Below are 26,245 nucleotides of genomic sequence, written 5' to 3'. Positions count from 1 at the left end.
TCTACTGTCCCTGTCACTCCAGCTTAAAGGTCCTGACATGAGAGCAAACACCAAATCACAAGGGGCTAAGGAGGCAGCCACCATGGCTTCTGCAGCCTCATGGGGTTGAAGGTGCCCCAGGACGTCTTCTAAGGTCAGACCGGCTTTTAAGAACTTAGATCCAGGCCAGTCACCTCCCCAAGGAGCAGACTTGGCATTTCTATCTCCCAAGCACATGTAACAGGAAGGGGCTGCATTTTCTTGGTTGTCCTGTGGAAACTGTCAAATTCAAGAAGGGACATTACTGTCTCTGCCTCGCTCAGCCACACCCGCCTCCGGCCACATGGAGAGCCGCTTGCTTCCAGCCCAGACGGTAGAAGACCCTGCCAGTGTGGGCGCCTTCCCAGGAACAGTACCTTAAAGTCCAGCACCCAGGCTGGCACCGCCTCCCCACAACATGTGCCCTCCCCTCCTCTTCAGGATCTAAGGAGAAAAGGGTCAGAGGTTTAGGTCAAGTTCCTTTTTCTCCCATTTTTAGAATACATGAGTAAAGGAAGTACAGAAACTACAGTGAAGATGGAGAGGTGAAGAAAGGAAGCAACATGCCCTGGCACCCCTTCAGGACAGGTGCTGTCTACCTAAGGCAGGGCTTCTCCCCAGGGAGGGGGCCACACCCCCATTCCAGCCCATTCCTCCAGGAAAGCCCAGGGGAGCTGACTCAGGTACACCACATCTGCTGATGTGGACAGAACCAGTGTGTTGGGGTTCACCCTCCAGACGCCCAGGCTGTGGTCAGCTGGCATCACTCCCTTCAGCTTGCCCAAAGTGGGGAGATTCACACTCTCCATGGAGCTGACAGGATGCAGGCAAGTTCAGGGAAAGACAAGACTTTCTGAAAGACAGCAGTGCCTTGAGGATGCCTGGGAAGATCTTCTGAGAGCAACTCTGGGAGGTCAGCCCGTTCACTGCCTGGAGCTCTGATTCTTCCTTCTCCAGAGATCCTGTGCTACAAGATGTTTTCATCTCTGATATTTTCCTTTCCAGGCAGGAAGATGCAAAAACCATCTAGTTTCCCCTCTGTTGTTCATTCTCAGGACACAAGAAGAATGGATGAAGGAGTGAAAAAACAATTATTGCTAAATTTAGGTTGCTGGAAGATTTTTTCCAAATTAAAAGCCTTGCCAGGTGTCTGCACTGAGACGTAACTTAATGAAAGAGTCCAAGTGGCTGACTCTAGGGTCAGGCCCATGGGGTCACTGCACCTCTGCAGGACAGGACACATACTGTGATGACTGAATTTCACCTTTATTTCTGCCATTCCTCAAAGAGGGCCCCTTCCAAGGTTTACGGCAGACCCTTCTGGGTAATTTTTTTGAGGCAAATATTGATGCATGGCTATAGACTTAAAGTCCAGCACCCAGGCCTCTCTCTCCCAGTGGAGCAAAGTGGGCTCCTGCTGTGGATGCCCTGCCCCATTCAACCACACTCAGACCACGTGTTTTCTGGGTAGAAACGGCACTACTTCCATCCCGTAAGCCCCACACATGGCCCTGTGTGAAGTGACCCTCGGAAGGTGCCCATGTCCCTGCGAGGCCAAGTGGGCTCCTGAAGGCTCAACCCCCCTGCCTCTAGCACCACTAGCTAGCGCTGCCATGACAAGATCTATCTCTGCAAAGTGCTCAGAGATTCAGGAGGAAGGAAAGCCAGCCAGGTGAGTCTCTAAAACCTTCCATAATTAAGAGACTAAACTCTAGAAACCAACAGTCAGGGCAGACAGTGTCAACCGGAGCAGCATGGGACTCAGCAATACACACGACCCACCAGTCCCGCACCTGCGGCCTGCTGTCCAGGGCCCGGGCGGTCTGGGGCGGTCACCCCGCATCCGGCGGTGGAGGACGGCCCAAGTCCACAGCGCCATCCTCTGCACCTCTCCCAGCTCATACCCCTAACACCCATACTAGCCGAGTTTGCACAAAACTGACCTGAAAAAGAGCGCATCTTTTCTCCCCCACCGCACGCCCGCATCCCCCTCCCGCAGGAAGCCGGCACGCATTGATTTCTGTCTGATTACACAGAGCCTGCCCTGACTTTCCCGTTACTCGAGCCGGCGTCTCGGTGCGTGTCCTCAGAGACCGGGCTCCGCAGGCAGGGCGTCTAGACAGTATTCATGACCCATCTGTCTGGCAGGCCCGCGGACGGCCGGCAACTCCATTAGGACTGCAGCCGCGTCTCCGCCTCCGCCCCTCCCCCGCCCGCTCTCCCCTTGCAAAGCAGGAATCTGACACTGAAAATTACTATCATTGTTGCAGTTCTCAAAATAGCACTGCCAGACTGTCATTAACATCCACGCTAGACTACTAAATATTTAAAGAAGTGGATAAATCTCATCTGAAGTGGGACAGCCCGCACACAGGAAAGCAGTAACAGAATCAAAACGTGAATCTTAAGAGGTTGTTTTCATCCAATAAATTTAGCGTCACAGCAGGAAGAAAGGGTGCCTGGGTTTACTGAAACCCCTTCCTTTGCTCTCTGCCTTTGTTTATTTGTAAACGCTGAGTTGCCTTTCAAGACTTTACAAGATTTTAATTGATCAGAAATCCATCTGGAGAAACAGAGGCACAAACCAAAGGGGCAGGTGAAGGGGCCCTCTTGGCTGGGGAAGGGGGTAAGCTTGCCCTTCCTGACCCAATCTTCTTTAAATGCCATCTTGGGTCATTTTACACAATCCAGGTAAGGGTTTTGCCATGGATTCTTTTTCCTTTTTTTAACTTGACACTGGGGTGGGCAGCCCTGTGAAAAGAACACACAGTGCTGCGAGGACAGCATGGCTCAAGGCCAGAGGCTTCTCCTACTGGCCTTGACTGAGGCAGGACCACCCCAGCCTCCCTGCCTGGGGCAACACAGCACTCTGGGAGACCTCCCACCCTCCCTGTGGAGGCCGCACCAGTCTGACCACAGGGCGTCTGAAGGGGCATCCGGACGAGAGCTAACAGCCCACGTCCGACTAAGGGGCCCTGTGCACACAGCCAAGAGGGGTGAACAGTGGCAGGAATGCATACGCTCTGCTCACTGGATCCCACCAGGTGGGTGTTTACATTCTCACCTCCTGGCAGGAAAGGAGAGCGGAAAGGGGAATGGACTTCCTGCAGGACAGATAAACAGGACACAGCCAGGCAGAACTGAAGGACAGATTCAGCACTCCCTCTCAACAAAACCAATGACCCTTGATATCTGAGGGCTCCTGGGTTCACGTTTCAGAATCTATTTGAAAATCCAGGATGAATCCAAGAATACCACTGTCTATGTATCAATCAAAAACTGCCATATAAATAACTGTCTTCCCTGGTGACTCAGACAGTTAAGAATCCACCTGCAGTGTGGGAGATAGGGTTTATTCCGTGGGTGGAGAAGATCCCCTGGAGAAGGGAATGGCAATCCACTCCAGTATTCTTGCCTTACTGTCCATCGGTTTGCAAAGAGTTGGACACAATTGAGCAACTAACACACACACATACACACACACACTAACAATTGATTGTGGGGCACTCACTTATATGGTCTTTCATAATAATGCATTGTTGATCTTCACCCTACAAACCTTTAAAAACTGAAGTGTAAATTCTTATCTTATTAAAAAAAAATCATGAGAAAACCAAATACCTAGAAGCTAAAACCAAAAAACCCAGAGCCTGAGTTCAGTTCCTTGATCCAATCCTGAAAAAATTATTTAACCTATCTGAGCAATGTTTCCTAGGCAACCTTTCTAGACTTGCACGTTTTGAGATAAATGACAAGATGCATATAAACAGCCAGCACTCAGCAAATGGCAGTTCTCTGCCCACCTCATCCCCAGCCTAAGGAAGCCTGGATACAGGCCTTCAGATAAACTCAAAAGACTAATTGCCAGAGAAACGGGGCTGTGTCCCCTCTGGTAAGTGAGGGGCAGTGAGGGAAGGCTCCACCCCTGGCCATCAACATTTAAGAAAAGGAGAGAGTGGAAGGAGGGCTCTCCCAGCACCATGCCCTCCGCAGCCCTGTTCTACTACTTATCCTAGGCCCTCTGCTAAAAACACGAACAACTACTTGGAAAGACAAGACGGGCCACCAGCGAGAGTTTAAGGGGGCCACCTGTCAGAAAGTAGGGCTATATCTACATTACGTTTTCTGGTCCCTGGTAACTATACTATGGTTATGGGTCAGAATGTCTTTTTCTTAGGAAATACAACACTGAAGTACTGTCAGGTAAAGATATGTGTGGTGGGTGCAACTGCCAGACATTATTCTAACTGCTTTACCTGAACTATTTTAGTAAATCCTCAGAGCAATCCTCTGAGCGAGATGCCAAAACTAGCACTGTCTTCATTTCACAGAGGAGAAAATCAAGGCATAAGGAGGGTGAGCAACTTGCCAAAAGCCACAACCAGCGAGGGGAGACTGAAGCCTGCCAACTCAGGGCCTCACCCTGGACTCTACAGTTGGAACAAACTGCAGGGTTGTCCCCAGGAGCCAGCAACAGTATGAAGGCGGTGCCAGGGACACTCTGGTAGAAGGTGGAACCTGTGCTGGGAGACTGACCTGGTCACTGATGCGACAGGCAGCGTGGCTGCCTCATTTAGTCATGTTTCCTCTGGGGCCCGCAGGAGTCAGCCCTTCCTGAGCCCCACAGGACTTGTCTCCCAGACAGGGGCACAGCGGGGCATAGCCTGGTGACAGGGAGGGAGCTAGTCCCTTTGGAAAAAAACTGAGAAAGGTGGAAAGAAAGACATCTAGCTCAGAATTTATTGTGCTGAATTTATCTAATTTGTTTGTTATTACCCTAAATGACCCTAGGCAAAAAAAAAGAGTTTCCTTCTGAAAAGTCCTGAAATTAACTTCCTGGCTGAATCCAGGAACCTGACCAACTTCGGCTCATTTCACTTTGAGATTTCCGAGGCCACCAATCGAGACCCCAGTATGGGCAGAAGTGCCACCGCCCTTGATCTGGACCCTATCACTCACTGGAGGCAAAGCTGTAGCAGGGACCCTCAGTCCCCCACTCTGAGATCTGTGGGGGACCAAGAAAGGCCTGCCCTCGCCAACACCATCAAAGCACACAGCTCTTTCCACACTCCTCAAATCCTGTTTCTCAGAAGCCAGAGCTGTAGAGCACCAAGCTCCACAAGCTGTGGAGTACAGGGGCTTCAAAGGGCAGGTTCGTGGAGCCAGAGCCCAGCGCACAGGGCCAGCATCGAGGGCAACAGACAGGCAGCGCAGCCGGGGACCCGCGGGCCATCTCTTCAGCAACAAGGACAAAAGGAGTGGCATGACCAGCTTGCCTTCCCCCTCCAGTCACCCTGCCATCCTTGACCCTGACACCCCACTCGCCTCCTCCGCGAAGCCACCATGACCACGTCCTGGCAAAATGGTTCTCTGTAGACTCCGGGACCACAGTCCCTGAGACAGCTCAGTACCCTGTGTCCATGCTGGGTCATCTTTGCACGAGTGTGTTTCAGTTCCCCAATCTGCCTGTCGGCACCTTGATAATGAAATCTGTTGACCTTCATTCCCTAGAACGCTGGGTACAATGACCGAAGAAGGCACTTAATACATATACCTGTAAATATAATAATTTGTATTGTAAAATTTTATTTTTATAAATAATAATTTTATTTGTTTGATTTGTATTTTCAGTGCTCAGGAATACAATGTTTTGATAGAGGAAGACATAGAAAAGCTGACACTGAGGCTGACAGTATAGCCCTCTTCCTTGAAAAGATACACCAACCACTCTCCTTGCAAGATACTCACAACAGCTCCACACCCACATGTGCAGAGCGTGGGGCTCAGACCCAGGGATGTGCCTCAGTCCACTGGTCAACAAGGCAGAGGAGCAGATGAGACACAGAGTCTAGGTTCCAAAACTGTTTTCAGAAGGAAAAGTTTCTTAGAGCTGTTATTGTAAGGGCTTCTACTATCATTAGCACTGCTGCCTCACAAATGACAGTGACATTTTCTTTCTAACCTTAATTCATGCTAAATTTTAGCAAATACAAAATGAGAGAGATAATCAAGACACCTGAGTCAGGGCGCATGCCCACAGCGAACAACACAGGCAAAAAACCGATTCCAGTGTGCTTGACCCTAAGTGCAATCAAAGGGTAGAACATGGGGAGTTTCCTCCATGCAGACACAGAGCAGACTGAGTAAGTTGACTCTTATGCAGGAGTAAGGAGAAAGCATGCTTTGTTCTCCTGGACTAAACTGACTTAGAGACAAGAAGTCCTGTCACATTCCAAGTTCTGAAGGCGGAGAGGAAGTGGCAGCCCCACAAGCAATCCCCCTAGGGACACTGCCGACCTGCTGCAGACGCAGGCTGGTGGGGCCTGCAGACTCCCCCAAGCCTCGCTGTGCAGCTGAGGGTGGAAGCAGACACTCTCTACTCTTGGCTACAGACCCAGGGGAGGAAAGTGCACTGATCTGATACCAGATCACCCTCAGTACCACAAAGAACAGACCAGCCATGGCAAACCCAAATGTGACAAGCAGGCCAGCTGCCTGTGAGCTGGCAGAGAGGCCAGGCCCAGTGAGCCCCCTTCAGCGGGCAGCCCCCAGCAGGCTTTCCCCAGGGGACAGAGGAGGCGGGAAAAACCCAGCACCTCTGAGGATGAACTCGCCTTTGGACACTTGAGCCCATGCTTCATGTGAAGGAGGCCCGGCCGTGCAGACAGACAGCAGCAGGCACACAGCAAGCAGCAGGATGATGATGCAGACCACACTCTTCACGTGAACCCCCAGAGCAGCTGTACACGGCAGGAATCATTCCCATTTCATGGACAGAGACACTAAGCCTTAAGGAGTTCAGCTGCCTTCCTTAAGCAAGAAAGAGCTTGAACCCAGGTTCACATGAAGCCAGAGCCCTCATCCTGCCCTTTGTTGTTCTGTCTCCAGACTCTCCCATCTTCTTAAAAGACAGCATGTTGTCAACAACCTCCCATTCTGGCTACAGGGGAACAAGCCTAGTTACACCTGAACAGTAGGGACCAACAGGTTGCCAACAGGATCTTAAGATTCCTCTGTTAGGATACAAACTACTATAGCATATGTAAGACAGACAACAAGGGCCTCCTGTAGAGCACAGAGATCTGTATTCAATATCCAGTGATAAATCAACATGGGGAAGAGGAGGAAAAAAAAAAAATAAATAAATAAATAAATAAATTATATATATATATATAACTGAATCACTATTGTACAGCAGAAATTAAGACAACATTGTAAATCAACTATACTTCAATTTAAAAAAGAGATTCTTCTCTTAGGACAGATTCTCAGATGTCTTTGGGCAATGCTGAGCCATTTACAAATGGAGAAGCTTCACTTGGCTTCTAAACAAAACTAAAGAGTTTACATTTTTAAAATGAAAAGATATTTGGAAATTGGCTTTAAACACCAGGAAATACTGATGAGAAAGGAGGAGAGGCAGGGAGGAAGGGACCTGAGGCAGGGAGAAAGACCCCCGGTGAGGGTAGGTGCTGTGAAGCATCCTTGACCTTGACATACTTCCTTAGGCCCAGGAAACAGGACACAAAGAAACATAGGACGCAACAAGCCACTCTCAGAGTAGCCCAGCCATGTTTCCAGGTGCCTTCTCTCTCCTTCCTCTTCACAAAAGCCACAAGATCAGTCAATGAACTTCGTACTTGGACTTCACCTTCTTCCAGCTCAAGAAATGCTCAGAGCCTCAACCTGGGGCTTTACCCGAGAAACAACCCACTCCAGTACCAAATAAAAAAAACACACAATTACAACCTTTTGAAATCCCCAACAAACTTTTTTTTTCTATTTTCTTGTTTTAATTACATGCTTGAACACAGACTCTATATATCCTTCTTTATTTAAAATTAGTTTAAAATAGTGGCTTAAAATTACTTCCAAAAATTCTCTAAAACCAGTATGAAGAATACTAAGTCAATAATTATTTCTTGGGATCAGTCAGTGCTTCTCAGATACGCAGCAGAAAGCCTCTCCCAAACAAAACACAGGCCACTTAAAGTGGAAGGAACTTCTGACTCTCAGACATACCCTCTTTCTATCCTAAAAGAAAACATTGCCTTTGTGACAACACAAACCTCTTCTCTTAACCGAAAACAACATCTTTCCCACATCCCAGGGTCAGGGCCGCCTACCGTTTGCAAACACACCGCAGCTGAATGGCGCGAGGTGGGCAGGAAGGACTTACAGCTGAAGATGCCCGGAGGCGGGTGCTCCGTCACCAGGAGGCAGTTTTCTTCGTCACTGTTGTCCCCACAGTCATTCTGCTGGTTACAGACCAGGGAACCCAGATACAAGCACTGCCCGCTGGTGCAGGTGAATTTGCACTCTGAAAAAGCACAACACAAAGCATGGAATTGTCAATGCCAGCCTGAGCCTCCTCAGCTGCCGCTTCTCCTCCCCCGTCTGTATGCTGTGATGGTCTGGGAACACATCTACCTAGAGAATCCAGGGAACTGAGCTCAGACAGGGCCCAGGAGCACTCGGGCCTGCCAGACCTCACTCACCCCCTACCTCTCACCCACAAAATAATAGCACAGGTGCTTTCTTTACACAACATGCCCAGCAAGAGTCACAGTTATGGAGCTCTTTGCTGAAAAAAATCCTTGTCAGTCTCCACTGCCACCAAGGAAGGAGTCAGTGCAGCAGCAGTGAAAAATGCGTTCTGAACAGTCCAAGGTACTCTGCCTCGGACTGCCAGTCCAAGTACCCTTCAGAGCAGCCTGAAAAAACTAGCCAACTGTCATCAGAACACCGTCAGGTATTTTAAAAGTCCTTCAGAACTGGAACTGGCAAATAGCACTATTTCTCTTCTGCGTTCAAAAGCACTGCGTGAAAGAATGTATGAATGCTTTTCTTTGTTTTCCTGTGTACAGAATGTGCAGAAGTGTTCTCATTAGCTTCTTAGAACAATAATAGAAGCACCCATGGAAGCAGGTAAGAATGCCTTAACATTCTCTGCAAACAAAAAGCACATCAGTACATGCAAGGTATCAAATACATGGCAGACAGTCTGAAAGGATGCTCGCCAAAACACAAACAGTGACACTTCTGGGTGCTGGGATCATTGGTAATCTGTAGTTCCTTCTGACTTTTACGTACCATTTTATAATCAGGAAAATATAAAGCCTATTTTAAAGTGAGAAAAATCTCTGAAACCAAATGTTCATAGAATTCTAAACTCACCATAATGAAGTACCTATAACATCATACAAACAGAAGTCCAGACACAGTTCCAGCCTCACCATCCCAGTCACACTGTGTGGCTTGGAGCTCATGGGGGCACCCCCAGGAAGAGCAGCAGTAAAAGCACAGACACCAGCTGGCAGTTCCTGCCTGAGGACCCGCTGCAGAGCACTGGGGTGGAGGAGGGCGCAGATCCCGGAGAGCCACGGCCCGCAGTGTGGGAGTAATGTTGAGAGCCAGACAGCGTGCTGATGACCAGGCTGGTACTGTATCTACAGGCTGTAATAAGTAAGTGTTAGTCACTCAGTCGTGCCCAACTCTTTGCGACCCCATGGACTGCAGCCCACCAGGCTCCTCTGTCCATGAGATTTTCCAGGCAAGGATACTGGAGTGGATTGCCTTTTCCTTCTCCAGGGGATCTTCCTGACCCAGGGATCTAGGGCCTCTAAAGAGGATCTAACTGTACAGCCCTGAGCATTTAACACACATCCATCAAGACTAACCCTGCACACCCCACTCACAACAGCTCCACGGAGGAGCAACAAGAGTTCTGAACTGCCCACTGACATGTGCGCACATCCCTGAGGACCACACCCAACCTGCAGGACCCACTAGATGGCTGCACAGGCATTCACGGCACAAACCTGGGCCCCAACAGGGGAAAGATGGGTGAAAGTGCAGCAGTGACCCTCAGGTATTGTGACCACTGAGCCTCAGGACTCTTTCCCTCAAGCCACTCTTTCATTCATTCATTCAAGAGTCCTCACTACTCTGGCAAGGAGCATGGCCACAGGTGCCAAGGATGGAACAGACAGTCCGTCTAAGAGTTTCTCCTTCAGCTCTTAAACTAAACACTGTGTTTTCCTCAGGCAAGAACAAGACTCTTAGCCTCTCAACTGCTTCCTGGTCAACGTGGTATTGGGATTAAAGCAGTGACTCTGCATCCTCCTCTGATAGCCTAGGGCCCAGAGGATATGGGGTTTGGGGTCAGTGAGTGTCCCCACAGGATTGCTAAGTCTGTGTGCAGGTAGATTCCCTCGAGATTCCTCTGCAAGACAGCATCCTCCAGCTGAAAAATCTGAAAGCTACCTATTGCCTTACATTCTAAAAGTCCTTCAAGTTCTTAGAAACCACAATTCAACAGTTTTAAAAAAGAAATGTTGAAGAATGACACTCTACTTGAGCCCTTTGGTACTTCCGGTGCTCACTCTTCATTATTCTAATGATTATCCTAATGACAGGTGCTGAACTCTGGACAGGGATCACACTGATCACCAGTGGACACAGTGATCAATACACTGACTGGACACACTGATCAGTACTGGACACAGTGATCAACACACTGACTGGACACACTGATCTGAACTGGACACAGTGATCATTCTGGACACACTGATCATCAATACCACCTCCAAGGGATCCTTCGCAGCAGCATCACAAACATGCTGTGACCTCCGCATCTTTAAAATACAATGCTCTGGGCCGCACTCGCATGTTTCCACTCCCAGAGCTCAGGCCTGTTTCTCCCCAGCAAATCTGGTCAGGCTTTGGCCCCATCACTGCACTCCAGGCCATGGACGCCCTCCATGTCAACTCCAGGGCAGCACCTAGGCCATGTCTCGTCCACAGGGTCACAGTCAGATGCGACACAGTGACTGAACAAGACTGCATGCATGTTTCTGATAAATGTGGAAGTGGAACGGCCATAGAAGCACGCTCAGGTCGCCTCCGTGGTCAGCAGGTGCTGTCCAGCAGTGATGCACAGTAGCACGTGCATCTGAAACAAGTCTGGGTGCTGTCCACAGAGCTCTCTCCCAAACACTCTTCAGAGGAAAAACTGAAGGAAAACTCCCAGAGAAAAGTCTTAAAATCCGCAGCACCATGTGCTTTATTATCCTTCGTAGTGCATCAGGCCACATTAAATTTATGGGCCACAAGAAAGAGAAGAGGCCAACAGTCCTGGCCTAAAACTGCCATTAACAGTCATTTTCTTTTATTGCTGAATCAGTGTCTGGGCTCCAAAGGTCAAGGACTCAAATCCACCTTCAATCATCACGCACTGATCTGAGCACTGTCATGATCATAACTCACATCATGGACTGTCCGTCAGGAGTACACGTTTCACCCTGTGAGCCACCCTGCATGTCCCCTACCAATGCACCAGGGGGCCACACACTGAGGTCACACAGTGAGCAGGGGCGGGTCTGAGCGCTGGGGAGAGTTAGGGTTACGCTCTGCCCCGGCCCATTCCAGGCTCTCAGTCAAGGGCAGGCAGGAAGGCTGAATACACTGGGACTCCAGAGGGGGCGGGTCCAGCACTACCGAGAGCAGGCTCCCTGGCATGGCTGGGACGGGCCAGACTAGTCCCTCAACATCCTGTCCTGTCTGGGTCCTACAGATGCCAGAGCCTCCATCGTCTCTGAGACAAAATGCCTCATTGGCATTGGTCACATCACTCATGTCACCACTTAATCAAGATGGTTTATGGGCCACCGTCATCTCAGAAAGCCATAAGACCTCAGCACCACTTCCCAGTCAAGACACCTGATCCTCATCAGCTGGGGTCTCGAGGTCACCTGAGGGCTGGGGACTCAACAGGGGTCAGCAGTCAGGTGGGCGGTCTGAGTCCCAATCACACCACAGGATGAAACGTGCTGCACAACCAGACACAACTTTACCAGCTGCCATAAAGAAATAGAAAATTGGTGTCTTGAAAGCTATATAAGGATCATCACAAAACTTCACTCTGTCCAGGGGAAAGGATTAATAAGAGAGGAGTTGTCTCTCACACTAAGCGAACCGTCCACTGCAGAGGACAGAGGTGTCAGCGGGACAGGGTCCAGGAGCACAGGGTCCTCACACTCACCCTACCAGGTGGGCCAAGGCCAACAGGTCCCCAGTGAGACACCCACACATCTGCATACCGACACCCTCTCACTCGACATAACCTCCATGCCTGTGGTACTGACGTATGAGATGGAGAACAAGACTTGTGGCTGAGACTGAGTTATCATGCCAGCACTGTCTTCAGAGAAGTGGTGATACCCTCTTGTGAGCTCACATCCTCCATTCTCAGATCGCACATTCTCACCAAGGCTACCGGTCTGGTCACAAACTCCAGCTCTGCCGTCAACCAGCTGCGCTGCACGGTCTTCTTCAGGCTCAGTTTTTTTACATATAAAATACCTGCTGTGAAGACTCAACAGATGCCGTACATGCAGTGCTCAATACAGTGTCTGACTCGTGGCACATGTACAACCAAATGGAAGCTAACAACATATCTGATATTATAATCATTATCAGCACCTCAAAAAAACAGACTGGGGATCATGGAAGTAACTTCTGGATTTGACCAGAGCAGATGTGAACTTTAAAACTTTTCCAAAGCTAAATAGGTAACAGATAACAATCACAAAAAAACAGACTGGGAGCCACAGTTATAATGTCCACATGATCTCCGCAGGGGCCCCTCTGCATCAGGGTTGGCACGTCTGACCCTCATGAATGAGGCTGCCATGTCACAGCTACTTTTATATCAAACAAAAGTATGTCTTCACCAGGTTTCTCTCAAAACTGTATTTTTCTTTCATTACTTTTATAACCCACATATTAATGATTTCCATTCTTTGCATGCATTTCTAAAATATTACAATTAAAATGCACATTAAAATAGTTCCTGAATTTGTACGCATGCAGGCTCAGTCGCTACAGTCAAGTTCAACTCTTTGCAACCCAAGGGACTGTAGCCCACCAGGCTCCTCTGTCCATGGGATTCCCAGGAAAGAATACTAGAGTGGGTTGTCATGCCCTTCTCCAGGCCTGAATTTGTATAATTACTTTTTAAAAATCTAAATGCAAATTTAAAATAACAAAACATAGTTTGGGGGAAGAAAGTTTTATAGAGCAATAGTTCCTGTGGACCATGCTCTGACAGCTGACTCACACTGTGAACATCTCCACACCCGGCACAGTGGACGCTCGAGGTGAGCAGTCCAGGCCAGAGAGGGTTCCAAGGCTGAGCCCAGATCTGAGGTCACAGGTCACTGCACCCCATGCCCTCAGACCTCTAGACATAGCATTAGGAGCACAGCAAATGGCACAGATGTAAAGTGACAGCAAAGCTGCTTGAGACACAGCATGCACCTCTGACAAGAAGGGTCAAGTTCACAGTGCAAAATCACACATCTGAAATGTTCAAGAAAGGATTCCAGTTTCCAAAGCGTGTCTTGGCCCTACAGCATACTGATCAAGAAATAACAAAACTTGAAACCTCTGGCTTTTTAGTAAAATATACTTAAAAGAGGAAGTAAAAGTCATTTCCCAGGCCACACTAACCATGGGGGTAGGGGCTGGGACCATGACATTGAGATTTATCATAAGAAATATATGTTTGGTCTCAGTCACAGTTTCCAACTCAGGGCTCCTAAAACCTTCAGAATTTCCTAAACAGTAAGAGCCATGAAGGTGTCTTTTGTTGTTCATGCCAAGGCCCTGGTTAATGAGGTGACTTTGGAAAGCCCCTAAGGATAGGACTGGTTGCCAGGGGAACTGCCCACAGGATCAGAAGGCTGGCACTTTCACCCCCACTCTCAGGCCTTTGTTGGAGGAGAAGGGCTGAGACTGAGCCCATCCAAATGGCCAGTGAGCTCACCACTCCTGCCGGGATGATGAGACCTCCATAACACCCCAGAGTACAGAGTCAGAGGGCTTCCAGGCTGGTGATCATGGGAGGTCTGGGGAAGGTGGTGCCTGAGAGGATGTCAGGCTCCACACCTTTTCCTTACACCACTGTGCCTTGGCTTTTCTTGACCAGTAACACTATTACCCAGCTGCTTTCCTGAGTTCTGTGAGCCACTCCAGCAAGTCTACCAAATCTCAGGAGAGATCACAAGAACCTCCAATTGATCAGCCGGTTGGTCAGAAGCACAGGTGACCACCTGGACTTGGGACTTGTGTCTGAAGAGGGCAGTGCCTCGGGGTCTGGGCCACTTCAGGCAGAAAGGGTCAAAACCGACAAAGCTGCAGGACATCAAGCTGTGTCGCAGTTGCCTGGTGCAGGAAACACCCACATGGCTGGTGGCCAGCACTGTGAGTGCTGTGTGTAGACACAGAAAACAGAAAGAGTTTTTTGCTTTACCAACAAAAACCCTGGCACATAGCCTGCACGTAGCTCTGAAGCTGGCCAGTCTCTTTCACCAAGATGGTCCCTGTCCTCCTCCCAGGCCCTGCCACTCTCCCTTCATCCTGGGACCTATATGCAACATGGAAAACCCATCTTATGGCCACAGACTTCCCATGCCTTTCTTGTAGAGATGAAACCTATGAGGACCAGTCTGAAGTCTGTTGTTTACACTCCAGGTCCTACAAAGACACAACCATGAGGTTTCTACAAAGACACCCTCCAACAAAAGACAACTACAGAACGTTGGGACCCAGTGATACAGAGTTGTCAGATCACACAGGTGACCATTATATTAATTCCTGACTTCACATGGAAACTGAGGCCCAGAGAAGTTAGGTAACTCACCCAAGATCACACAACTAAATAAGGAAAGAAACAGTAACATACCCCCTCATCGACCTCTGGTATCAAAACAAATGGCCAGGGGTTTAGTATATGTTCTCAGATGCACTCTTTTAATATTATAAAGCAGTAAAATTAAACTATACTGGACACATACAAATAATTATTCCTTTTTATCACAAAGGAACAGTTATTTTGGGTTCATTATCTTGATATTTTCATTTTTAGTTAAAAAAAGAAAAATTGTAAGATATGGATAAGTAAATCCAAGAAAGGAAACCTCATTATGTATTGCTATCACTCGGAGGTAGCCACTAGTAACATTTTGGTGCACATCCACCTATACTGTCTTTGTTCTTTGAGTATAAAAATAAAAGGATCACCTTCTTCCTATTGCTTTATGACCTACTTTTTTCACTTAAAAATGTAAGCATTTCTCCAGAACGTGAAACACTAAAACATCCTTTGTAGTAGCTACAGGGAATTTCATCACAATGATTTATCATAGTTACTTAACCATGTGTTATTCTGGGACTGGGTCACTCTGTTTATTTATTTATTTATTTTTGCCATGCCACAAGGCTTGTGAGAGATTATTTCTCCAACCAGTGATTGAACCCAGGCCCTTGGCAGTGACAGCATGGAGTCCTAACCCCTGGAACTACCGGAGACTTCCTCATCATATTTTAATATTGCTCTATTTCTAAATTTCAATTCTGCCACCAGGGTCAGCAATTCCCTTTAGTCTCCTGTCATCCGCAAATTTGAGAAGCATGTTTTTTTAATCACTTATCCCCAAGTGCTTGACAAGAAAGCCTGGAGACACAGCCATTAGAGTCCCTACCTGGCTGACGCTATTCATTCATTGACATGCTTTGGGAATCACTAAATAGAAACTCAAGTTATTCAAGAGTCTTCCAGTCATGACAAATATTCAGTGTTTCCTTCATTCACTATATATATTAAATGTATTATAAGCAGCACTGACAAAGGAGCTATAAAAGTGTCTGCAAAGAGTTAGGAATACTTACATAAATGAGAACTTTTATGACTCCTGTTCACAAAAAAGTACCTAAATTTGGCATTCCAAAAATTGTGTTTTTCACTTAAAAATCAAAAAGACTTTAAAATATTTCATAAATTTCTTTTTAATTAGGAAAAAAAAAATCCCTGCAATGCCAGAAACTGGGAAACACACTGAGATGGTTAAAATTGTGTAAGTCACTAGAGATAAAAATCTTTTAATTCAAGATTTAGGATTTAGCTACTGGGCAACTTCCACTGCCAAGCCATGAGCTTCTGGAAACAGATGTTCATACGAAAGCATGAATTCATGCTAGAGCAGCAAGTCCTGGAACCAGAACCAATAGCTTGTTGGTTCTGACCTTGTCTGCCTGGAGTGGCCTGGACCCGCAACACTGCCCCTTCAGACACAAGTCCCAAGTCCAGGTGATCACCTGTGCTTCTGACTACCCAGTGATCAACTGGAGGATGGGTTTCCGGGCCAGGCTTGGCGGCTGAGGAGGGTTCTGGAGAGTTGAGCTCCACATGCTTCTCTGAAGCAGCCACCACACTCGTCTTCCTGGGCCCTGATCATCCAGGGGCCCTCCCCAAGCTGGGCCCCCAGGAGGGGGCTCCTGTGTTCCACATGCTTGGCTGCCCCAATCGTGGTTCTCCTGTGAGAGCTGCACATGGCCTTGGTGGCTGTCAAACAAGCAAAGGGAGCAGGGCTGGCCCTGGTGAGTGTCCATGAGCAGGGCGGGCAGCGGGGGCCGAGCCTCAAGCTCTCTCCAGGCACCTGACACCCCAACCTGCCTGCTATACACAACCGGGAAACTGACAAACTCGTGGGGCTCTCAGAGGGAGAAACACAGTCACTTCTTGTAATTTTCCCACCATCCCTCCCTTAATAGGAAAAAACCTCTTTTATGTAAAACTGTTTTCCCTGGATTCCATGACGTTCTTCAGCTTCAAGTTCCCCATTTTATAAACGAGGAGTCAAAGGCCCATAAGAATTAGTGGCTTCTTGGGATGTTAAGTGATTCAGACAAAGAACTAAGACCCAACTCAAAAGCCCCTGATCATGCCCTGGCTCTGTGCACCATCCAGACACAGCGGTTCCCTTCAAGGGATGCAGACCAGATGGGGCAGAGAGGGGCATGCCCACAAGTCCTTACAGGAGCGGGTCAGCACTCAGTGTTGCCACCCACACCGCCTGCATGCGGGTGAGGCTCAGAGGGAGAACGTACTCATCGGCTATGACTGCTCCCTCCGAGTCCCCCAGCTCTGGGCAGACAGACCCCCTGACATATGCACTGCAAGGGATGGATTTTTTTCAGGGGCAGTGGCTCGTGGGACACTGTGTGCCCTACGACTCAACAAAGCAGAATCATAAAATGTCTGATGCTGTTTCAAATTCCTCGCTACAGAAAAGGATAAAACACCATAGATTTGCCAAAATCATTCCCCGTGGCAGCCTGAGCCCCCAGACACTGTAGGGCTTCAGCTCCTAAATGCAGACACACATTCAGCTCCTAGAACTGCTCAGTGTCTCGTTACCTACTAAGAGTGAAATAACATGCTCAGTTCAGAATGGAGGAGTCTCACCTGTGAAAGCATTCGTGGCCTGAGAGCCAGCTTCCTGCATACTGCTCCCCAGCAGGCCTGGCTCCAGCTCCTCAGCTGTCCTGTCCCCAGGAGCATCCAGGAGGCCTCAGGTCACCTCCATCTCAGTTTGCTTGAGGCCATCTGCTGCTGTCTGGCTTCTGGAAGCATCTGATGCTGACCAGCTTGGCTCCCAGCCCGAGAGCAGGTGGTACCTGACACGGCACCCAGTCCAGCAGTACACACGCTGGGGGCACTGGTCACGTCAGCTGTCCAGTCAAAGGATGGAGGTCATGGTGGACCCAGGAGCCTGGAAGCTGTCCCATGGACACCAGCCTTCCCACCTCAGAGGGAGGGCCTGGCAGCCAGCATTCTCCAGAGGTCTCTGCTGCTCCAGGCAGGGAGGCTCAGGAAGGTCTGATCTGCAGCTCTCTGTGCTTTGCCTCTCCCCTTGCTGAAATTAAAAAGAAAGAGATCACTTTCCTGATGATCTGTAAAGCCTGAATTCAGTAGACCACAGAGGCCAAGAAAGAAAACGAAGACACCCCCAGAGCCATGCCTGAAACCACACTGCGGGGACGGTGGGGCAACCTCTCCTGCTGCTGTGAGGGGCCGGATGAGGGAACTGTCCCCGGAACAAGACACCGCCAGAGGCTCCGAGCAGCTCCAAGAACAGTGACAAAGGTCACATGCATCCAACACAGACACCTGGAGGAGAAACCCATTTCCTCAGCAGGTTCCCAAGGTCTTGGAGGATCTGAGGTCCACACCCACTGCTGCCGGCACACCAGGAGGGACGGGGGCTAAGCTGCTTCAAAAAGTGACCCTTGAAGTGGGGGGGACCCTTGAAGGCCAGTGGTAAATTTATTGCAAGAATATGAAGGAAAAGCAAATTTAACCTATAAACTGTTTCATATATATTACATAGAACATGATAATAAAAGTACTTTATAAGTACTTATCAGCTATTTTAATGCTGTTAAACTATATAAGAAGCAACATCAACAACAAGAAGCCCAAAGGACCAGACTTTTAAAACAGAATCCCAAATATGAATCTCTGGCATTGGAGAAAACGAACCTTTTTTTCCATTATTATCACTTCATGCTAATCAATTTATAGTCAATTTTTAGAAAATATCACTTTATTCCTCTTTTTCAAACTAGAGAAAAGAAAAAAATTTAAGAAAACAGCACGTAACAGAAAGAAGCCCTCTGTTAAAACCCTCCTGCTATAAACATAAGGTAACAAAGTAAAACATCACTCATACAGACGGACCGGAAGGAAGCCCTTATGTATTAATGAAGCACCTTAATTACATTACATAAGAAATTCAACTGCATTGCCCTCATGTACTTGCAGTAATAATCTCAGTTAATGAAGTGCAGCCCAGTAGGAGTCCTCAAATTTAATGAATAGGTAAAAAATTTAATTCAAAATCATTTATGTAATTGGTGGGTCTGAAGTGCTTGAAAAATGTGAGAAAATGTTCTTTCTCTGAATTTAAACATTCCATATCGAATGATCAATACCCACAGTTATCAGCATCCCGAAGGCCAACACCAGCGTCTAAAGTGCCATGTGCCCTGGAGCCATCCACCTCAGGGAACAGAACTGCCAGATAAACAGAAAAGTCCACCTGCCCCACAACCCTGATAACCTTTACTCCAGTCTAAGATGCTTTCAAAACACAGGAATACCAGACTGTATTTCTTCTTTCCTTGATCTCAAAGAGAAACACAAGTGCAGTAAGGCTTTTGCTGTTTTATTGAGGAGTTTTGTTTAATTATCTTGTTTTGTTGCAAAAGGCATGCTACCTCAATTTAAAAAAAAAAAAAAAAAACAGAAGAAACAACACACTCTTCCTTTCTGTTCTCTTCCTGTCTGTCACAGTCACTAATGCTTAACTTTGCTTCTTCAAAAAGGAGAGATGGAGACAGGTGTGTAACAACTCCCTGAGGTCTTGGGCATACATGGTCTTGGCCTGGATGTTTAGGGAATGACATGTGTGATTCCCAACACAGGCTGAAGGGAGAGCATTTATTTCAACTGTCTTGACTGACTGATGACAAGCATATTCCTACATACATTTGAAGTCTCCTTATAAGCATTTTCAAGTGAAAATGAAACTGTTAAGTGCCATAACAGTTTTCTTCCTAACCACTAACAACACAGAAAAGATGCCCTTTCTAAAAACACACAGAAAGAAGGGTGGGTCTCCACTGGGCTGAGAAACAAGGCGGGGGTGACTGGGACCCGGAGTCAGCAGAGGCGCCACATGTCCATTTTCACAATTTAGGAACCATTCAAAAATCAGGAAAAAGCTGCAGAAGCCGAACACATCTCAGTCCTGCCTGCCTCCTACCATTACAAGCCCTACTTACCTTCTGGTCTCAGAGGTGGCCCCTCGCCCACCCCTGGGGCTAAAAGCAGACAGAGCCAGGTGATCTGGCTCGGGGCCCTAGAAGAGCTGGGGCTGCCTGCAGGGTGCTGAGAGCTCAGCCATCTCTCCTGGGGCAGCAAGCCCCACAGGGATGTTTCCCTTGGGCACCTAAGGTGCTGCCTGGTAGGCATCAGTAGGATGAGCCTATTGGACGATGGAGGAGTGGGCTGAGGCCGCTGGTCTACTGGACGGGTGAGTGGATCAAGGCTCCTGGTGCCGGGAGGAGGAGTAGAGAGCCTCGGCTGACCCTACAAACCAGCCTGCTGCCCCGAGCGGAGCTGACAGACGGCATCTGGGCTGAGAGGCTGTTCTCCTCTGGCTCTGATCTCTGAAGGGGCAGGGCCTGTGTGACCATTCCACGGTCACCACACAGCAAAGCCCCCACACAGGCCCATGGAGCTCACTGCTCTGAACCTTCTCAAACCACGGGGATGACTCTAAGCCCACAGAGGTCACAGACTCTGCCCTGAAATGAGTGCTCAGGAGTTGGGATCAGCACCTGGTCTCTGACCCTTCCAACCACTGTTTTTCCCACACTACTTCTGAGTCTCAGGTCATCTCCAACACCCTGGTAACACTCAAATCAGGAAAACCTGGAGGGAAGAGGAAGCATAAAGAGAGAAAGAGGCAACTTACCTAGGATGCAAGGTCACAGAGTAACATGGACTCATTCAAGAGCCCCCTCTATACAAGCACACTACCATCACCCTGTCATAGACACACTCACACACACATGTGCTGTTTATACCAAGAACATGGGCAGGACTAACCAGGAAATAAATCAATTCAACACTGCACTTGAAATATATGGTTAAGTCGCTCCCATAACAGAGCAACAGTTACTAAGGAAATAGAGCACGCGAGATGGAAAAACACTCCCACAGGAAGAGACATTTTTTAAAACGTGAACACCCACAAAACCTAACTAAGTAAGCTGCAGAATATGTTTACCACTTGTTTACAGAAATTCATACGAAACACAGTGTCCCTAGAATCACTGGGGAGAGAAAAGAACCGCATTCCACAGACAAACCCTATCATGAAAGCTCAATTGCAGAGACACAAGGTTTAGGCAACACAAGGTCACACACTGGGCACAGAGGCCAAAGTCAACAGAGAAGCCAAACCTCCTTTTCTAAAAACCTAGCAACATGAGTGCAAGTGCAGTGCATCAGGGATCAGCACCTCAGTTTCATTTCTGCTTTCCACACACCATGGACTGCGGGCCTCTTTGGCGTGCCGGTTACCTGGGTGACGGCCAGACAGACCAGCCCCAGGCTCTGGGTCGAAGAGGCCCCGCCTGAGGCCCCACACTGCTTGACCCTCAGAGTAAGGAGCACCGAGGGGTGAAGGGATGGTCCCACCCTCGACAAATCAAAGCACTGTAGCAGTGCACCACACTGCTTACCAGAGGGAAAAAACCTCTACTACCAACTGGTTGGGCTTCCCTTGTGGCTCGGCTGATAAAGAATCCGCCTGCAATGCGGGAGACCTGGGTTCGATCCCTGGGTTGGGAAGATGCCCTGGAGAAGAGAAAGGCTACCCACTCCAGTATTCTGGCCTGGAGAATTCCATGGCCTGTACAGTTGCAAAGAGTTGCGGCCATGTCTCTGGTCAAGGGAGACAGGACAGATATGCACAAAAAGGACACAGCAAACGGGCCCAGAAAATCTGCATAGAAACCAAGTCTGAGACAAAGGGCTGTCTGCATAACAGTACAGATCTTTCTCATGGTTCTTCATCTCTGGAATTTGAGTGTACAACAATCTGCAACTGTTATAATACAACCTCAAAGCCATCGACCTCTGGACAGCTCGATGGGCTCCAGGTAGTCAGAGGTAAAACACGCTTCAAATATGCACACAAGATGCAAACAGGGAAGGAGACAATTCCATTAGACCATCCTTTAAAATGTTACCTCAGCAAATCCAAACACTTGATAAAACCTAAAGGACCTCCTTATTGCCAAATTCAGACTTAAATTGAAGAAAGTGGGGAAAACCACTAGACCATTCAGGTATAACCTAAAGCAAATCCCTTATGACTATACAGTGGAAGTGAGAAATAGATTAAAGGGACTAGATCTGATAGACACAGAGTGCCTGCTGAACTATGGATAGAGGTTCGTTATATTATACAGGAGACAGGAATCAAGACCATCCCCAAGAAAAAGAAATGCAAAAAAGCAAAATGGCTGTCTGAGGAGGTCTTACAAATAGCTGTGAAAAGAAGAGAAGCGAAAAGCAAAGGAGAAAAGGAAAGATATACCCATTTGAATGCAGAGTTCCAAAGAATAGCAAGAAGAAATAAGAAAGCCTTCCTCAGTGCAATGCAAAGAAATAGAGGAAAACAATAGAATGGGAAAGACTAAAGATCTCTTCAAAAAAATTAGAGATACCAGGGGAACATTTCATGCAAAGATGGGTTTGATAAAGGACAGAAATGGTATGGACCTAACAGAAGCAGAAGATATTAAGAAGAGGTGGCAAGAATACACAGAAGAACTGTACAAAAAAGATCTTCACGACCCAGATAATCAAGACGGTGTGATCACTCACACTCACCTAGAGCTAGACATCCTGGAATGTAAAGTCAGGTGGGCCTTAGGAAGCATCACTATGAACAAAGCTAGTGGAGGTGATGGAATTCCAGTGGAGCTATTTCAAATCCTGAAAGATGATGCTGTGAAAGTGCTGCACTCAATATGTCAGCTAATTTGGAAAACTCAGCAGTGGCCACAGGACTGGAAAAGGTCAGTTTTCATTCCAATCCCATAGAAAGACAATGCCAAAGAATGCTCAAACTACTGCACAACTGCACTCATCTCACACGCTAGTAATGCTCAAAATTCTCCAAGCCAGGCTTCAGCAATACGTGAACCATGAACTTTCAGGTGTTCAAGCTGGTTTTAGAAAAGGCAGAGGAACCAGAGATCTAATTGCCAACATCCGCTGGATCATCAAAAAAGCAAGAGAGTTCCAGAAAAACATCTATTTCTGCTTTACTGACTATGCCAAAGCCTTTGACTGTGTGGATCACAAGAAACTGTGGAAAATTCTGAAAAAGATGGGAATACCAGATCACCTGACCTGCCTCTTGAGAAATCTGTATGCAGGTCAGGAAGCAACAGTTAGAACTGGACATGGAACAACAGACTGGTTCCAAATAGGAAAAGGAGTACGTCAAGGCTGTACATTGTTACCTTGCTTATTAATTTATATGCATAGTACATCATCAAAAACGCTGGGCTGGAGGAAGCACAAGCTGGAATCAAGGTTGCCAGGAGAAATGTCAATAACATCAGATATGCAGATGATACTACCCTTATGGCAGAAAGTGAAGAAGAACTAAAGAGCCTCTTGATGAAAGTGAAAGAGGAGAGTGAAAAAGTTGGCTTAAAGCTCAACATTCAGAAAATGATCATAGCATCTGGTCCCATCACTTCATGGCAAATAGATGGGGAAACAGTGGAAACTGTGGCTGACTTTATTTTTTTGGACTCCAAAATCACTGCAGATGGTGACTGCAGCCATGAAATTAAAAGATGCTTACTCCTTGGAAGGAAATTTATGACCAACCTAGACAGCATATTAAAAACCAGAGATATTACTTTGCCAACAAAGGTCCGTCTAGTCAAGGCTATGGTGTTTCCAGTGGTCATGCATGGATGTGAGAGTTGGACTACAAGGAAAGCTGAGCACCAAAGAATTGATGCTTTTGAACTGTAGTGTTGGAGAAGACTCTTGAGAGTCCCTTCGACTGCATGGTGATCCAACCAGTCCATTCTAAAGGAGATCAGTCCTTAGTATTCATTGGAAGGACTGATGTTGAAACTGAAACTCCAATACTTTGGCCACCTGATGCGAAGACCTGACTCACTGGAAAAGACCCTGATGCTGGCAAAGATTGAGGGCAGGAGAAGGGGACAACAGAGGATGAGATGGTTGGATGGCATCACCAACTCAATGGACATGGGTTTGGGTAGACTCCAGCAGTTGGTGATGGACAGGGGGGCCTGGCGTGCTGCAGTTCATGAGGTCACAAAGAGTCAGACATGGCTGAGCGACTGAACTGAAAGGACCTACAATCTGAGCTCTACACAAACCAAGCTGGAGAACACTTCCCACATACTTAAGCAGGAAAACTGTCCCTAATAAGTCAGCACAGATATCACCACCTGCTCATATCATCTTAGAGCGGGGGGGGGGGGGGGGGGGGGGGGGGATGGGGGAGGTGCCCATAGTGTTTCCGTCTTCCCTTCATTTCAGGGAGGAGGACAAGGAAGCCCAGGAGGAGAGCACACACTCAGGGGATGCGGGATGAGGACAAAGCCAGACCAGAACTGGGAGTCAGTCTCGACTTGAGCTCCAGGTTCTCCCACAGACACAAACCAGCCAAAGGAAGAGGTTGAGGAGGGGCACAGTGCACACATGAACTTCCCGGCTGTGGGCTCAAGGGATCCTGAGACAATCCCCACTGTCCCAGGCCCAGCTCAGGCCATGCCCATGACACCAACATGCCCAAAGGTGAAGGTGCAGAAGGGCCAAGGCCTTGGTGCAGAGCCAGAGTTCTTGGGCGCACATACTCTGACCGAAGGGCCCCTGATTTAGGCTGAGTGTGTCAGGCCACCTCAAGAGTAGATGCCAGCCAAAGTCACCTCTCCCAGCCTGGAGTGAGGGGGCAGCTCCTCAGCTAGCCCTCTCCCTCACCCCACTTTTCCACAGATAAAATCAGCTTACAATGGGCATGGTAGGCCATGAAAAGGGGGGCCCCACAGGAGTAACGATTATGAGAAGCAAGGGAAGGTGGCTGGGAGCAGAAGAGAACAATGGGCCACGGAGCCCACTCCCCACATGCACTCCCACAGCCCTGTCACCCGTCACAGCCACTGGGCCAACACCTGCACGCCCGTGCCTCCCCCATGACCTCCTCACACTCTGGCCTACAGAACACCTCACAGGCTGCATCTTCTCGTTCAGTAACTTGTAGCGTCCTGACTTGCACGGCACTGTTTTAGGTGCAGGGGAGACAGCAGTGAGCAAAAGAAAGCCAGTTTCTGTCCCCATGGCACTTGCACCTATCTCTGTGGAGGTGTTCCTGATGGAAACTTTTCTTGCTAATCTTGCAGTCACAACACTGACTATGTGGACTAGCATACAGCAGGTACCCAATAAATGCTGGTTCTACTGCACTGATCACATTGGGGCTTCGGTCAGTCACCCACTTGTCACCCTCTGCCTTGCCTCAGCTGCACAAAGCGCCAAGAGCCTAGGACCCAAGGAGGCTCTGGCCATGAGATATGCACACCAAGAGGGTGCTCCCTGTGGAGGGTCAGTCTGGACATCTGGAGCACAGGCAGGGCCAACCCTCCTCCACTCAAAACACACTGGAAGGAGAGCTGTCCGTACAGACAGGCCAGAGGGCAAAAGGCCAGGCTCTGAGGCAGACAGCCCGGGATTTACCCCGGTCTAGGGCTCCTGCAGCTCTGCCGTTACTTAACCCTGAGCCTCAGCTTCCTCATCTGTCAAGTAGATGGCACCACCCTCAGAGAAATGCTGCTCATTTAATAAGAAGCCACGTATAAAACACACCACCAGTCAACGCTAAAGAAACAGTACAGGACTTCCCAGTGCCTTAGACTCCATGCTCCCAACACAGGGGGCCCAGGTTCGATCCCTGGTCAGGGAACCAGATCCCACAGGCTGCAACTAAAAGATCTCGCATGCCACAACAAAGAACGAAGATCCCACATGCCACAACTAAGACCCGGACAACCAAAGAAATTTTTTTTTTTTAATGACAAAGAGGAAGCTTGCCTTTAAAAGGCAGAGTCAGCCATTATGGAAACAGTGAGAGAGTTTCCTGGCTCCCTGGAAGGCTGGATGGAACAGTGCACCTGTCCTGAAGAACAGCTGCTGAAGGGGCAGAGAATTCAGGGGAAAGGCTGCGTGGTCGACTAATGGGACTACACAACCCATTGCCGTGCGCCTAGAGGCCTCTGGCCAAGCAAACAAGGCTCATCAGACCCAGTTTCCCCTGTCTCGGTAAAAAAGGCCAGCGTGTGTGCTCATCACACCAGAAGCAAACGAGTGTTATCCATGAGGGAAGCACCACTGCCGGTACAATGAATCCCATCAAGCGTCCCCAGCAGAGGAGACAGACCTCCTGTAACACAGGACCAACCTTCCCACCACCCAGAGGTGGGCGGTGCTGCCCTGCAGCGGCTGGGCCGGTGTGCCTACTGTTGCTGAGTTTCCACGGCTTCAGAGCACGCACCACACTACAGAAACCACTGCGTCCTCAACAGTGCACTCAGCCCGCTTCGGTGCTCACGGCACTGAGGCTGCCTGTCTCGTGTGGCCACAGTCAGATCTGGACGAGAGAACTCTAGGAATCCAACCAAGAAAACTACAGGGTCTGGCAGCAGGAGGAAACTGTAAGCACCGAGTCTGGAGCCTGGCGTCACTGCCCCTGCTCCC

General features: G+C 48.5%; 1 protein-coding gene across 1 annotated transcript in view; it reads right to left on the bottom strand.

Annotated features, from left to right (window-relative positions):
* The window catches only part of LDLRAD4 (low density lipoprotein receptor class A domain containing 4), a 155,677-nt gene that overhangs the window by 36,738 nt on the left and 92,694 nt on the right, over positions 1 to 26,245 (bottom strand). Inside the window, 2 exon segments of the mRNA XM_069569049.1 lie at positions 8,198 to 8,338; positions 17,327 to 17,777. Coding sequence (XP_069425150.1) covers positions 8,198 to 8,338; positions 17,327 to 17,366 — 181 coding nt within the window. The 5' untranslated portion in view covers positions 17,367 to 17,777.

The sequence above is a fragment of the Ovis canadensis genome, chromosome 23, assembly GCF_042477335.2.
Source record: "Ovis canadensis isolate MfBH-ARS-UI-01 breed Bighorn chromosome 23, ARS-UI_OviCan_v2, whole genome shotgun sequence".
NCBI lineage: Eukaryota > Metazoa > Chordata > Mammalia > Artiodactyla > Bovidae > Ovis > Ovis canadensis.
This window is presented reverse-complemented; position numbering and strand designations above follow the sequence as displayed.